The following is a 15,569-nucleotide window of genomic DNA, read 5'->3' on the forward strand; positions in this document are numbered from 1 at the left end:
CGTGCTTGTCCACCAGATGTCCTAGTACTAGCGTCTCTCGTTGGCCAAAGTGACATTTTTTTGAATTGGGTGTAAGGGCAGCTTGTTCAAGGCACGTCAGAACAACGTCCAGTCGATGGTTGTGCTCTGCAAAGGTGCGGCCAAAAATGACGACGTCGTCAAGATAACACAAACAAATCTCCCATTTCAGGCCGCGCAGTACCGTGTCCATAAACCTTTCGAATGTTGCAGGCGCGTTGCACAAACCAAAAGGCATGACGTTGAATTCAAACAAGCCGTCTGGGGTCACAAAAGCGGTTTTCTCTTTGTCAGCTGAATGCATGGGTATCTGCCAATAGCCTGATCGGAGGTCCACAGATGAAAAGTAGGATGCGGAATGAAGGCAGTCAATAACGTCATCGATCCGGGGAAGTGGATACACGTCCTTTTTCGTCACAGAATTGAGACGCCGGTAGTCGACACAAAACCTCCAGGACCCATCTTTCTTTTTCACGAGGATGACCGGCGCAGCCCAAGGGCTAGAGGAATCTTGGATGACGCCCTTGGCTAGCATGTCGTCGACCTGTTCAGCGATGATCTTGCGCTCTGACGCGGACACGCGGTAAGGCTTCTGCCTTATGGGATGCGCGGACCCCGTGTCAATCCTGTGGCGCGCCCGCGTAGTTGGAACGCGAACTTTGTTAGCGTTCTGCGCGAAATCAAATAATGACACATGTTTGCTAAGGACGCTGACCAGGGCTTGACGCTTCTCTGAAGACAGTGACTTGTTGATCATTCTGAGAAAAGGCAACGAGTCTTCAGGGACACCGGGGCGACCGGGGCCAGCCCCGTGCTCTCGGGATTCATGTGACGTGTCATCAGTTAAAGCGCCTATGCTGAGACTGGTGTCCACTTCAAAAGAGGCGAGTCGCATACCGCTGGGTAGCACAACAGACTGGGAGGCTAAATTTGACACCCACAATGTAGTCGTTCCGCAGGCCACAGAGAGGACGCATCGAGGTACGAGCACACTTTTCTTCACTACCATCGAAGGCACAGGCTCAACAATTGCATCAAATGTATCGGCGTCGACACCGCAAGCAGCAACCCGAACTCTGGATAAGGAACGTGCCGGTAAGACAGTATCTTCAATGACGGCGAGAGTGCATGAACAGGTAGCAGGTTGGTCGGCAAGCGAAGAGAGGAACAGCTCGCCAGTACCGCAGTCAACAGTGGCACCACACTGTTGTAGGAAATCGAGGCCAAGAATTACGTTGTGAGTGGACTGAGCAAGTACGGCAAATTCGGCTTGATACACCTTATCGGAGAAATAAACGTTCGCGGTGCACACTCCAATTGGTCGGAGCAACTCTCCACTCACAGCACGAAATGCATTAGCGTTATTCCAGCGGAACATCACTTTACGGCCTAGTCGGGTTTTGAAAGCCAGACTGATAACGGAGACACTCGCTCCCGTGTCCACTAAGGCCAACGTAGCGACATTGTCCACTAAAACATGAATCTTGTTATGACGCATGGTGACTGGCGGAGGCATAGGGGCGTGTAGCTGATGATGACTGGCGACCTCACCTCCATTGGTCGCGCCGCCTAGTTTCCCGGCGGCGGTGACGTGAGACGTCGTCGCGGAGATGGAGACCTGCGCTGGCGTGAAGGCGGTGGCGTCAAGCTCCGCACAGAAGCTGGAGAGTCACTACGGTGATGCGCCTGGTGGTTTGTCCTGCTATCGGAGTCAGAAGGCCAGCGTGTGCCGCCGCCGTGCCGGTTGCTGCGCCGATAAAACGTGCGCGGTCGCTCATACGACGGTGGTGACATGCGTGGGCGATGAGGACAAAATCTGGCGACGTGACCGCGAATACCGCATTGGAAGCAGATGGGACGCTCACGGGATGCACTAAAATTGTCATTAGCAGGATAACTGGCACGGTCATCCCACTCGTGAGAAACTGCAGGTGCTCTGGGTGAGTAACCGTCGTGGAACTTATAACTGGGATACGCGTTCAGAGTAGGGTTTGGCGCTCTTGAACGAGGAGCGAAGTTGTTGGCGTCTATGGAGGCGGCAGTGATGGACGTCTCACCGAAGTCGCAGTGAGAAAGGGGCTCTCGAACCCGCGGAGTAGAGAGGGAAGCCGCCTCACGTCGGTCAAGCTCTTCGCGCACCACTTGCCGAATAACTGACGCAAGGTCAGATGGAGTTGGGACCAGGTCAACACTGGCGACGTTAGTTACATTGGCCAGGCGGCCGAACTTCGGTGTGATACGCCGAGCTTTCAAGGCTTCAAACGTGCGGCAGTGTCGAATGACGTCGCTTACGGAGTCCAGACTGTCTTTGCCGATGAGGAACTGGTACACGTCCTCGGCGATCCCTTTTAGAAGATGACCAACTTTGTCCTCTTCTGTCATCTGAGGGTCCAGGGCCTTGCACAATTTCAGGACTTCCTCGATGTACGTCGTGCATGTTTCGCCGGGAACTTGGGCTCGCTGCATTAGGGTTTGTTCCGCACGCTTCTTTTTAGCTGCCGGATCTCCGAAGCACTTCTTGATTTCATCCACGAACCGTTCCCACGTCGTCATACTTTCTTCGTGGTTTTCAAACCACACTGACGCGGTTCCCTTGAGGAAGAAGGCAACGTTGTTAAGCTGGGCGGTGGCATTCCAGCCATTGAACCGACTTGCGCGTTGGTAAAAGCTGAGCCACCCGTCCACGTCTTCCCCGGCTTTTCCGGCGAAGGTTCGTGGTTCGATGTAGGGCTGCCATTGGGAGCTGGAAGACGGCGGCGGGTTGTCGCCGTCGGAAGCCATCTCTGGTGGCAGACCGGCAATTCGGCGACTTCGGCGAAGCTCCACGGATTGCACTTCTGCGGGCGGTTCGTCGTCGTTGTTCGGGGACGCCGTTGTTGTACCCAGCACCTCCACCAAAACTGTTACGATGGGGTGCGTTTATTTTACAGATGAATTGGTGATAAGGGGCCGCGCCGACACCGAGCCGCTACCAAGACAAGCGCACTTCGTTCTCCTCTTCCTCCGTCCTTGCCGTAGCTTTTGCGTAACAATATGTATATATACCCATGCAGGTAAGCATTCTTTTATAAACTTTATAGTGAAACCTTACCGGTAAAAACATGGCTACAGAAAAAGGGTATGTTTGTCTCTTAACTGTCGTCTTTGTGATGTGCCAGAGACAAGTGAACATTGTTTTATTAGCTGTAAAGACGCCATCCTTTTTCGGGATGTCCAACGGACTCCAACGGACTCTAAAGAAAGACTTTGAAATCAACGCTCATACTGTGCGATACCTGCTGCCAACCTCTGCTGATAATGTGCCTTTTGACTTGTTTCTCCTCATGGGAATGCACAGTTTGTGGAAAACGCGAATGATGGGCCGAAACGTCGAACCGGTTGTATCAACAAGGGTGCATTTCATCCACTGGCTGTGCACTTAAAACATGTTTATGATGGACTTGACATTTAACAGGACTGGTACCCAATTTTGGTGAGGCGCCTATCCTTACCACCCTTCTAAATCGAAGCCAACTTTTCGACCTAAAGTTTGAACGCTGCGCCTCTTCTGTGTGTGAATGTCATTGTGTCTGACATTCTATGACTATGCACAGTTGGTGAATGTTTTAGCGGGTTGTATGTTACTGTCATAAATACCATGAAAGAGGAAAAAAACACCGCATATCCACGGGGTGAATGATGATGAGTGGGCGAAGCTCCGGAGGGAATCATCGGTAAACCGTGAATCTTCCGTGTAATTCGCCCAGTCTCGCCGCACTAAATCGAACGATTGACTTCCATCAATGACACGCGCCATATGTGACGTCATTCCTATTTTATAACAGCGCCGTTCATTATAATTGCACCATATCCCGCTTAAGGGGACGATAGCACAAACGCGTTAGAAACGTGCAGTACTCTAAGGGGAAGAGGCCACAGCGTCTTACGCAGCCGTTTACACATGCCGGAACGTGCACCGCGTTTGCCGACGCCATCAGCGTTTATGAATACGGGGGTAAGGCGGAGAGGCCACAGCGTCTTACACCAGCTTCTTACACGGGCCGTAACGCGCTAGCACAAACGCGTTAGAAACGCGCAGTCTTTCGTTAATGTTGGGTATTTATTGCCATCGTGGTGCGTCTGTCCATGTGTGCTTCGTGGCGTAGTGGTTAGCGCCACGCGTTCAGAAGCGAGGGGTCCCTGGTTCGATTCCGCTACGGACACAATTTTCGGAAATTTTTTCTCATAAAAGTAGACGTGGCTACCTACTACTACTACTACTACTACAGAGGAGGGACAGACCCACACCCTAAGGAGCTTCGCCCCTAAAAACTGTCTGTATAGCCTAGCGGTTACGACGCTCGCCTTGGGACCGTGTGTAGAGGGTTTGAATCCAGCCTCGGCCGGAAAGTTTACTTTCTTTTATTTATTTCTTCATTGCTGATGATGATAGTTTCTTGATACGAACCACAAATTACAGCTGCATTAAACAGCTTCGCTGTTAAAAGTAAATACATCCGTGTGCCTAGACGCATTTAGGCATGGTGCATGCCTAAATGCGGCAGTGACGACAATATAGTCCCAGTACAATCCCTTTACATCAATGGCTTGGAGAGGGCTATCTCGTGTATGATAGAGCTTCCAAAAGGCACAGGTCTGCACAGCAGACGCAGCACAGTCACAGCGTAAGCTGGAGAAGCGGCTCCATAGGAGCTGACTTCTCTGCACCAAGCACTGGAGGGTCTTCGCGGCGAAGTCGTCTTCACGAGAACAATTTGAACTGTCTGCCCGGCGTCGACGGCGAGCTGTGGCTTGTGCCTTAACTCGTCAGACACTGCACAGCGGTCTGCTGAGCCCGACGTTGCCTGGTTGCAGCCGCGCGCGTAGCTCTACGATTCGCTTCTTCCGCAGAGGTTCGTACCTTGCGAGGAGGCGTCATAACGTGTACCGAAGAATGCCGCATCCGTGGCACGATGCGATGCGCTTGATGATTATGATGATCGTTTATTGACGTATCCTTCGAAACGGGATGGTGACAAATAGTCACCTAGCCTACTTGAGTTAACCAAATCCAGCTATATGCAGCATGCAACTGCTGAATGTCGGAATACCTGGTTGAATATAGCGCAAATGCAATGCAATGTACGCACGTATCGACGCTACGCGGCGCGCATGTCACATCGCGTGACAAATGGCACAATAAGTGGCTAAATGATGATGATGATGACTTAATAGCATTCCCTTTGAAACGGGGCGGTGACACCTTGCCTTGTTTCATCAGGTATGCTACATAAGTTTTTCATTCTTGCATTTTTGTATACATCTTCCTAATCTTCTTTTTCTTCCTCAAACCTTTCCTATCTACCTTGTACAACTACCTATGCTACTTCTACATGGCGTGCCACATGGTGTATTAATATGCAAATAAAGTGTGCCCGTTACGACGCTACGCTTCTCACGTCGCGTGACAACAGGCACGCTACCGTGCTAATGAAGATGACAATGATCATGGAATTATTGGCATCCCCTTTAAAACAAAGCGGTCACAAACAGTCACCTAGCCAGCTAATGATGATTATGATTATTATTTGCTGGCATCCCCTTTGAAATATGGTCACCCAGCCAGATTGATTTGATCAGGTACAGAATATGTATTTTCGCTATCATTTCTAGGATACATATAGTTAAACTCCCTTTCCTTCCTCCAACCTTCTACCTTGTACCTGTGCATCTGCTACATGGCGTGACACCTAGTGCAATATTATGTAAATGCAATACACAGGGTGCACGTATCGACGCTACGCCGCGCATGTCTCATCGCGTGTAAGGGCCCATTCACACATGCGATTAGGCGAGGTAGCGCGACCAAGTTAGCCGCAAACGGTCGCTTTCTCGAAAGGCGACCGTTTCGGTTTAGTCGCTCACTGCTCGATCTTTAAGTCGCGCGACCGCAGTCGCAGAACAGCTGCACCAATCAGATACGAAAGAACAGGACGTCCGTATACGCTGACGCTTATTTTACACGGCGATGACATTGCAAGCAGACGTGAACGGCATATCATTCGGCGTGAGTAGCTTTCTGGTCGCCAGTCGCAATAGGTCGCGGGACGTCGTCTAGTCGCAAGTGTGAATGCGCCCTAAGGGCCCATTCACACTCGGGTGTAGAGTATGATCTACACCCGAGACTTCTTCAGAGCACAATGCATGTGAACCCCCAGAGTGGCTACCTGTATTATACCAATTGGCTTCTGTGAAGCCTTTTTAAGCCACATACACGGGCCGAGTTGTGGCTGGTGTATTTAGAATATGTACATGGGTGTATCTGATAATGTTGTTTGTGTTTGTGAAATGGCAATAAAGAAAACGGGAAAAAGAAAGCTGGCGTGGCTCAGTGGTTAGAGTAGCTGACTCCCACGCAGCGGGCCCGGGCTCGATCCCGGCGGCAATTGGGTTTTTTTTTTTTTCTTTCCCATCGTTAGCTGCTACGGACACAACCGGCGGTGGCGGCGGACACTATCGCCAACTGAAACGGCTGTTAGAATGAGCCCATAACAGCTTACGCTGTAAAAGACAACTGCTAACTTCCGTCATCTTCAGCCTAAATCATGTACATTGCGGGTCGAAAGTCTCTGCCTTGCGTCCATTAACTCCATCCTACACGTGCCAATATTCTAATCTTATCACACCACCAAATCTTTGCCGTCTTCGACTGGTTTTTCCTTCTATTACGTAACTCTAGTTTAGTATATCGCCAATCGTCTGCCCTCCGCATTACGTGGCCTGCTCAACTACATTTCTTCATCTCAATAGTGAAATATCAACTAGAATATAACAACTGACTTCCATGCCGAACTGTCAATAGTTCTGACGTGCAAGCACAGCTTGCAGGTCTCTACTTTCAGGAAGCATGAAGGTGGTACGGATCATTGAAGCGCAATCTGAAAACAGTGGAGTCATCAGAGCATGACACCTATGTGCCTCTGTTGGGTACAATGGCATGGGTACAGGGCTGCGAAACTTCCCCAGAACAGTTCCTCCGGCTGTTATTTACCAACATGCGCGCGGAAAACGAGTTTGCAAAAGCACAACGGCAGAGTGTAAATGTCAGGCTTCATTAAAGAATATTTCTGTTTATCTCTGCACTGTATCGAATGAATTTTCAAATTGCTTCGAGAGTCCACGTGAAGGAATTCAATGTCCCGACGTACCCAAATGAGTAAAAAAATTTATTTAATGAAAATAAAGTTAAACAGCTCAATGAGGCCTCCTTTATTATCACATATAACATATTGAAGAAGACCGAAAAGCGGAAACTTTGTTTGCGCTAATAATATGTTAGAGGTATACAAATGATTAGCTCGCAGAACTGCTACTGTCTGGTTCTTCACCGTCGCTACAACGTGCCATCTATGAGAAACGGTCACAGGCAAAAATGTAAAACAATGTACGTATTACAGGTTGCTCGACAAATACATAGTAACCGCACATGGTAGAGTAATCGCTGATTATTGTGCACATTCTAGAATGCAATGCCAGGACCATAGAGGGTCAGAGCTGCCAGTTAGGGATACAACCCTTTATTAGGCGATCGAGCTGGTGCCCAGCAAGAAAATCAACACTGAAATCACGACGATAGCAGCGAGTTCAGTCGCCGATCGTAAAATCGGAACTGGCGGGTCGAGCGTGTCCTCCCCGATATCTACACATGCATCACCGCACATCGTTGTTGCTTACGTACATCCATAATAGAACAGCATTCGCGTCGCGTGCGCGGTCTGATTAGACAAGACTCTCTTGTTATACAATCGGTGACATTCCAGAAATTCCGGCTACAGTATATAGAGCCGCGTCTTGCGCCGAACAATAACAGCGATAATCCGGTGAAAAACGGTGACCGGCAACAACGTAAAACGACATACCGTGCTCAGCGATTCAAACGAGCGACCCGCATAGCAGCCGTCGCTTTTTGCGCCACTGGTGAGTGCTGGGTGATTGCTGCCCCCCCCCCCCCCCCCAAATGCAGTCACAATGTGTCAAACACGCCCTCGCTTTCATAGTATACCACAATGCATCATTATGGTGCCCCCATGTCAAAGCGTTTTGGCCTGTTTCTAAATTTTCTAAGTGCTGTTTTATGCAAGTATAAGAGGCACCAAAGCTGTCATTTAAGGTATACATAGACATAGGCTCAACTAATAAGGACTTCCGCTTTGTATATCAGGATAAATTGTTCTTTTCTAAGCAACACAGCCCACTGAACCGCGGTTTCATGAAATTCATTTGTGTTGTGGAAAAAACGGAATGAGGCAAGTTCTGTAGGCTAAAAGAGTCACTGTCATACCTTATATACCACCACCGGCGCATGTGTGTATTACTGCGACGCGAGCCGGTCCAACGGCCGAACCGTTAGTAAAGTATCGCTTATTTCCAACGTGCTTCTAGTCCTTTTTGCCTTCTTCTGCCGGATCCCTTAATCCAACGCGTCTCCGTGATGAAAAATGACACTGAGTAGTGTAATTGGAAACTCTGCACGACGTTTCTTCTATGTGTTAATTCATTAGCCGTCACCACCTGCAAGCCTGCAGAACTTAAGGCTACCTTGATGGGTGTATACTTAAACATGTGTCATTGAAACATGAACATAGTTTAGCTTAAACTAACCGAACCATAGGCTATCTGAAATGGTATTTTACTTTGGCCCACTAATACGAAAATTTCTACTGTACGTACTTCCGACCCTAGCCATAAAATTTGGCGGAACCCTCTCACATTGACTGCAATGCACTAGCATTCAATCAATATAGCGACACAGCGTTATTGCCACCATCGAAACGAGTTATGTATGAGGCGTGTACTGCCACGGGATTATTGTTTCGCGTTTCCATAAGAACACTCGGCACCATCTAGCGCAGCGGCCGCGAAGACTGCGCGTGGCCTCCGTTCGCGCGCCCGATCGTGCGAACGCTGAGGCAACCGGGCTCCTTTCTCGCACGTTTTAGAGCGTAAGCTGCCATGGGCTCATTCCAATAGCCATTTCGGTTCGCGATGGTGTCCGCCGCCGCCACCGTAACCGCTATCGCCGGAAATGCGAAAATAAGCGCGCCCACTGCGTGGGAGTCAGATACTCTACTACTGAGTTACGCAAGCGCTTGCTTTTTCAGGCAGCGGAAAAATGCCCTATAAACGCGCCCTAGGAAAGCGCGCATGCGCAGACGACGAGATGCGATTCAGACGAGGCGCACAATCAGCGCGATCCCGAGTCTCCGCCAGTATGGTGGCGCCATCTAGTTAAGATGCCTGCAAAAGCAGCGTGCCCGACATGTAAGTTGCATATAGCAGTTACATGCTGCATGTAACTGGACCTGGTGAAACCAAGCAGGCTAGGTGACTATTTATCACCAGCCCGTTTTGAAGATTCCAATAAACAATCATGATCCCCATCATCAACAACAACGTACCGTGCCACGGATCAAGGGATGTGAGATGTGTGCCACGTATTCTGGATACCTCTTCGGTAAACGTTATGGCGTCTCCTCGCAAGGCACGAACCGCTGCTGAGGAAGCGAATCGTAGAGCTACGTGCGCGGCTACAACCAGGCGTCATCGGGCTCAGCACACTGCTGTGCAGAGAGCATTACAAGCCGCAGCTCGCCGTCGACGCCGGGCGGACAGTTCAGATCGTTCTCGTCAAAACAAGGCGAAGACACTTTGCCGCGAAGACCATGTTGTGCGTGGCGCCGAATCTGGACCTACTCTTGAGCCGCTCCACCGGCTTACGCTGTGACTGTGCTGCGTGTGTCGCGCAGGCCTGTGACTTTTTTTCTTGGTGAGGCTATGCCATCTTGTGTCGCTGCCGAGAATGCGAGCGTGGCCTCCGAGACGAGAAGCGTGGCGCGCCGTTGCCTACCAACGCTGAGAACCTTTGGCTCGCTTGACAAACATCCAGTGACACATTTTGAGTGACCCACGCTGGCGAGAGGTTCCTTGAAGCGCGCCACATACCCAGCGCAATCATGGCGCAGCTCGCTAAAGCGCTGGCCTGAACGGCGTTCATTAAAAAGCAGCACATTTTTGGCGCAGCCTGCTAATGCGTCGGGTTGCGGTCCTCGAGGAACCTTTGTAATGTGGGCTTGGTGCCGCTCAGAATCGTATAAATTTAAAGGACATTTTCAGCCATTGTAGAGTAGCACACACCTCGTTATCTATCATCATCATCAGCCTATATTTATGCCCACTGCATGACGAAGGCCTCTCCCTGTGATCTCCATTTACCCCTGTCTTGCGCTATAGATGATTCCAACTTGCGCCTGCAAGTTTCCTAACTTCTCCACCCCTCCTACTTTTCTGCCGTCCTCGACGCCGCTTCCCTTCTCTTGGTATCCATTCTGTAACTCTAATGGTCCACGAAGTTATCCAAGTTGGTGTCAAATATACTCATTGAAGAGCAGCACACAACGCACATAAACATAAGTGAGTCATAAAAACGGTTAGATACATACAGAAAGTGTGTGAATTAAAATACACTCGCCTGTGATACACACTACTAAAGCAGTCAGAAATTATTCTGTTCGTTTCTTTTGATAGCACTGCCACCGTTGCAGAAGGGGGAGCTCTCCTAACCTCCCATCCCCGGCTAGTCGAGAGTATTTGGATAACTCCGCTTTCATTCCTTACACTTGCGGCGCCATTTCGCTCGAGTGGTCGGATTATCACATTAATGCTCCCCTACAACTTTTGCAACCATTGCTGGCTCGCAATCATTTGTAGCCAGGATTGCTCCATAAAAAGTACAACACCTTTTTTTTAATAAATGCGCTCTCTAGCCTATATTAAATAATTTCACACTAGGATTGCATATTTGGTGTGTGATTTATGCTTTAAATCTGTAAACCATTCTGCGATTTCCAAGTCGAGAGTGACCAAATCTCGTCTGGTCGCGATGAACGTTGAAAAAGAACTGAAGTGACGGCGGCCAAGGAAGACGAATTATTGGAAACGCCACGTTGCATTGTTTGAAACGTGCCCGCCATCTGAACAAGGCTCCTGTGTTGGGGGTCTGGACGTCAAGCTTTTTTTATAATTTCTTCATCTTAATTTGCATTCTGCTTTCTCCGTTACTCTTCATTGTTTTTTCCTCTTGTTGTTCTGTTTGTCTATGTATGCCCCTTCCCTCTATAGTGTACTTAAAATGTTCTGGGTGTACCATAAGTAAATAAAATTAAAAATGTATGAAAGACAACATAGCCTACACGGACACGTACGTCTACACATCGCTTACTAAACTTGAGCATGGCATCACATCCGGAAGGAAGTCGGACCTACAACCAAATCGTAAGCTTTATGCGGAATTTAACGGAATAAGGATTGTTTCATGTTGATAGGTCGCGAAGGCAACACAAATGACAAAAGCCTAAGAATTTATGTCTGGCGAAGACTCGAAAACATATATAGACACATGCTAACGTATGGCGCACGCTCCCAAAAAGCATCAGATAGCGCCGCTAGCCTATTATGCAAGTGGCTCATCGTCCAATAGAGATCAGTTTTACATACTTTAGCATCATATACGCGTCGTGAGCATGGTGTCGTGCATAAGGTGCATTTTAGATTTCATATCGCACCGTTTGTGTTCGTTTGTGTTCTAGCGATTGTGAGCAGCCTAGAGCACTGCACGGGCTCGGGCTTACCCGAAAGCCTGGGCCTGGACCCGGGCCCGACCAGTCGGCCTGGCCGCGCCGGGTAGGGTAGTTTTTTCACGGGCCCAGGCAGGGGCTCAAGAACGGCATGTGCTTTTTGACCCGGGCCCGGGCCGGGCTCGACCTGCAGCGAGTTATCCTCGCGCGTCTCGACTCTGAAAAACGTATTTTTCGGTCTCGGGCCGGCCTCGGGCCAGGCTCGGGCCTAATGTAAAGGGGTGGCGAACCGGGCCGGGCCGGGCCGGTAACGTAGATTATTTCCGGGCCGGGCCCGGGTGTCATCATAAAACTTTTGGCCGGGCTCGGGCAGTCAGCCCAAAATCGGCCCGTGCAGTGCTCTAGAGCAGCCTGAGATTAGTCCACAATACCTGAGGTCTAGGTGGCGCAGATTGGAAGCCAAATGCGGAAAGTACGTCCGGCGCACTTCCTGAAGCCGATTTGAAGGAAGCTTGATCTCTTCAACACTGTCCAGTCCCGAAAGAGCCTCGTCTTCCACGCGTTCTATACGTGTGTTCTCAATGGAGAAGCTCTTCAGCCGCGTCAATCCATGAAACCAGTTTCTCCGCAGTACTTCGATGGTGCTGGTGTCGACCATGACGTGCTTCAGACTGTCCGTTGCACCCAGATGAGCATTGCCGAGGTCAAGGTCCGTGTGGCGAACGTCGAGGCCTTCCAGCATACTTCCGAGGACGATCGTGGCATCATCGTGGCCTTGCATGGGAGAGACTCGGAACGTGGAATGCAAGATTTTAATTGTGACGACGTTGAGGCCCTTGAAGAGGTCCACCGTTATGGAGAAGTTGACGTGCTGGAGCGTCAGCGCGTTGAGGTCGTACGCGCGCAGATAACTGAACGGCACTTCGAGTTGACGCGTGCTACGTATACCGCTGCACAGGATCCGCAGTCCGATACTGGCTTCGATGCATCGACAGGGCATGAGGAACGCGGTCTGCGGACACGACACCTGCTTGCGCGCCTGGGCGGCGGCCAGCAGAGCAGCGGCGACTACGAGGACGCCGGTGGGAAAAGTCGGCCGCCGCATCGTTCGTCAGTCGGCGATGGGATTTCAAAGAACAATGGCCCCCCTCCGCAGATGCGGCCTCTACCAGCGCGCCTTATCGGGCGCCGACAGCGGGGAGAGGCGCAGCTGTGGGCGCGCTGCGCGCCGGGACACACGTGGACGTGCGCATCTCGCCAAGGCTGTCTCACACAAGAGGCGCCCTGACCTCGTTCGAACGCGAGGGGATAGGCAAATTCGTGGCCCTGAATGTCGCTCGGAGAAGAGCTTAGTCCAAGTTTCTATACCTTCCGGGGAGTGGCAGCACCGATAAAAGCCCCACGTGCATCGCGGTTTCTCATCTACATTAGTAGACAAAAGCACGCGTTTCGTTATAAAGTCCGTCACACCGGACAAGGCGTGGGAGCACTGGTGTCTTAAGGCGCGAATCGTCACCAGCACTGTTAATTTTATTCTGATAGCAACAATACGGACGCTCGAGGAGCGTTTGCGCCGTCGGCGACGTCGTCGTCGTGCTGTCACGGTTGATGGTGCATATGCGGCCAGCGCATGGAAGGCTAGGTTTTCAGAGGCGCGCGGTGCGTTTCGCCTAAGTACGAGGGCAGCCTACTGCATTCCTCTGCTGACATTAGCGCTGTGCGCATAGACACTATACTCGCGGACAACCTACTGTGGCAATGAAGGGAAAGCTACAGGTGCGGAACTTCTGCACATGTGTTACTGCGCCAAGTAGTCCGGCAACGCTTTTGGCTTCTTGGAGCAGATACTGAACCAGTATGGCTTTCCCGTGTGATGATTTCGAATTTGACTAAGCGAGAAGTAGAAAAGCAAAGAAAAAGGTCCAATTTACCACTCAGTATGTGTCTTGCCCTATTTGCGCTTGTAAATAAGATGTTTATGTTTTGTCTTGCCCATCTCACTAATGCGAATGAGAATGTGGGATTTTTTCAGGAGCGCTTTTCTTGCGTTCTTTCATTCCTTATCTTTCCCTTAATTCCGCTGAAAGTTGTCCGCGAGTATCGGGTTCCTGATTTGCAGCTGTAGTGATATGTGCTCACCCTAATGGGTACACCGGACAAGCTTCACGAAAAAGAAAAAAAGAAATACAGATGTCTGAGCAGGCTATCAAGCTACGAACGGTGACAGTTTACCGTCGAATGTATCTCGTGCACCATCAATGCGCGTCGCCTCTGAGGAAGCTGGCGCAGCACGTCGTAATGCCAGCGTAGGGTGCCTCCAACGCCGCGGTACTATCGAGGCACCCTACGCCAGCGTCCTTCTTCATAAACATACACGCACAAATGATGCTTAGGAGTGCGTATCGAGGCTCTTCCGACGCCAACGTTTTGAGACGCCGGGGCAGTGTTACTGCTGCGTCGCGCCAACATGTCGCCCATGCAACGTATCGTTGGAACACAGACCAATTAGCTCGAACGCACCACTAAACATGGCTATCGTTGTCCATGCTTCGCCCTCCGAGCGAAACTGCCAATTTTGTAGCGTTAGCTACACTGGCCTAGCCAAGCCCCTTTCGCGCGGCACATCAAGAGCCGTGCTGCGCATGCGCAAGGATCAGTGATGTCACACGGCTTGCGCACCGGAGCCACCGGAGCCGGCACCTCTCGCGCACTCCGCCGCCGCCGCGCGCGACTCACCACCGCCGTACACCGCCGGTCTGCGCATTCCAGAGGAGTGACGTCGTAGCCGTGGTAGACGCACTGGCGCCGGCGCTCGCTCGCTGTGCAGTCGCCGTCTGACACTGCGCTGGAGCCGCTGCGCTTCTGACTGGCGTTTGCCAGTGTGGTATAGCCATGGAGAAGGAGAGCGCAAATGCTGCTCAACAGCGCAGAAGAACGGAGAAGCTTGACTCATCGGATCCCGAAGTAGTTGCCTGGCAATTAGCGGTTGAGCGTAGGAGGAATGAACAGAAGAAGGCTAAACGTGCTGCGGAGACACTGGAGCAAAGGGACGAACGTCTAGCAAAGCAGCTTCGCCAGGAGGCTGAGCGACGTGCCCGACCACCCCTGCAGCAACAACAAAACGCCGTCGATGACGTCAAGGCTCGCCGATCGACTGAATATACTGTGAAACTCAGCGAAAGCGCCAATGCGACTCGGACCTTCAGCTGAACCTTTGCTAACGCTACGTATATCCTGGCATAGCCGAGCTAAGCCACTGCAACTATTTAAAAGTTATATGTGTCATTATGAAGACTTATCAGCATTCCTCTCAGGTAAGTACTCTAGCAGTAGCAATACAAATTCATAGAATAAATATTAGGTAGCCAGAAGTACGCACGGTAATTATTAGAGCGCACGGGATTGCTCGTGAAAGTCAAGTTCTTAATGCTCTGCTGGGCTAGCCGAGATGGTCTCGTCGCCATTGACGACAGTGCAGCGAAGATCTCGAAAGGTCGTAGCACACCTATACGAGTGTGCACCGCCAAGAGAAACGGTCTTGCTCTGCACTTGCTGTGTAGTTTCGGCAGAACAGGGGAGGTAGTCTGTAAGTGCCCACCCAGTGGAGATGTCCATTTTGTCTCCTGCTTAAGTTCTGATTGGCTGGGCAGGGGTATGCGTGAGGAGGAAACAGGCGCCCTCAGCCAATCAGCACTGCAGCAGCAGACGAATTGAACATGTCCACTAGGTGGACACTTACAGAATACCCCCCCCCCCCCCCCCCGTACTTCGGATACAACTTTCAAACTGAATTAATCACAACTACATGAAGCCAACAGAGAGTGAAACCAAACAAAGCAGGGAAGTCATTTGTAGTTCTATTCGAAGTGTAGAAATAATAAGCTACAAGCCAATGAAAGTGCAGAAAAGAACAACTTGCCACCGGTGAGAGCCGAACCC

At 50.6% G+C, this 15,569-nt stretch overlaps 1 protein-coding gene across 2 annotated transcripts in view; it reads right to left on the minus strand.

Moving 5' to 3' along the window:
- LOC119465135 (leucine-rich repeat and fibronectin type-III domain-containing protein 3) overlaps positions 1-15,569 on the minus strand; it is a 197,818-nt gene that overhangs the window by 142,661 nt on the left and 39,588 nt on the right. Inside the window, exon 1 of one of the 2 annotated variants that reach the window (XM_049655949.1) lies at positions 12,062-12,748. The exons of the other annotated variant lie outside the window; for it this stretch is intronic. Coding sequence (XP_049511906.1) covers positions 12,062-12,735 — 674 coding nt within the window. The 5' untranslated portion in view covers positions 12,736-12,748. Of the gene's footprint in view, positions 1-12,061; positions 12,749-15,569 lie in introns of those variants that run through there. 2 annotated transcript variants of the gene reach the window in all.

This window comes from Dermacentor silvarum, chromosome 9 (genome assembly GCF_013339745.2).
Source record: "Dermacentor silvarum isolate Dsil-2018 chromosome 9, BIME_Dsil_1.4, whole genome shotgun sequence".
NCBI lineage: Eukaryota > Metazoa > Arthropoda > Arachnida > Ixodida > Ixodidae > Dermacentor > Dermacentor silvarum.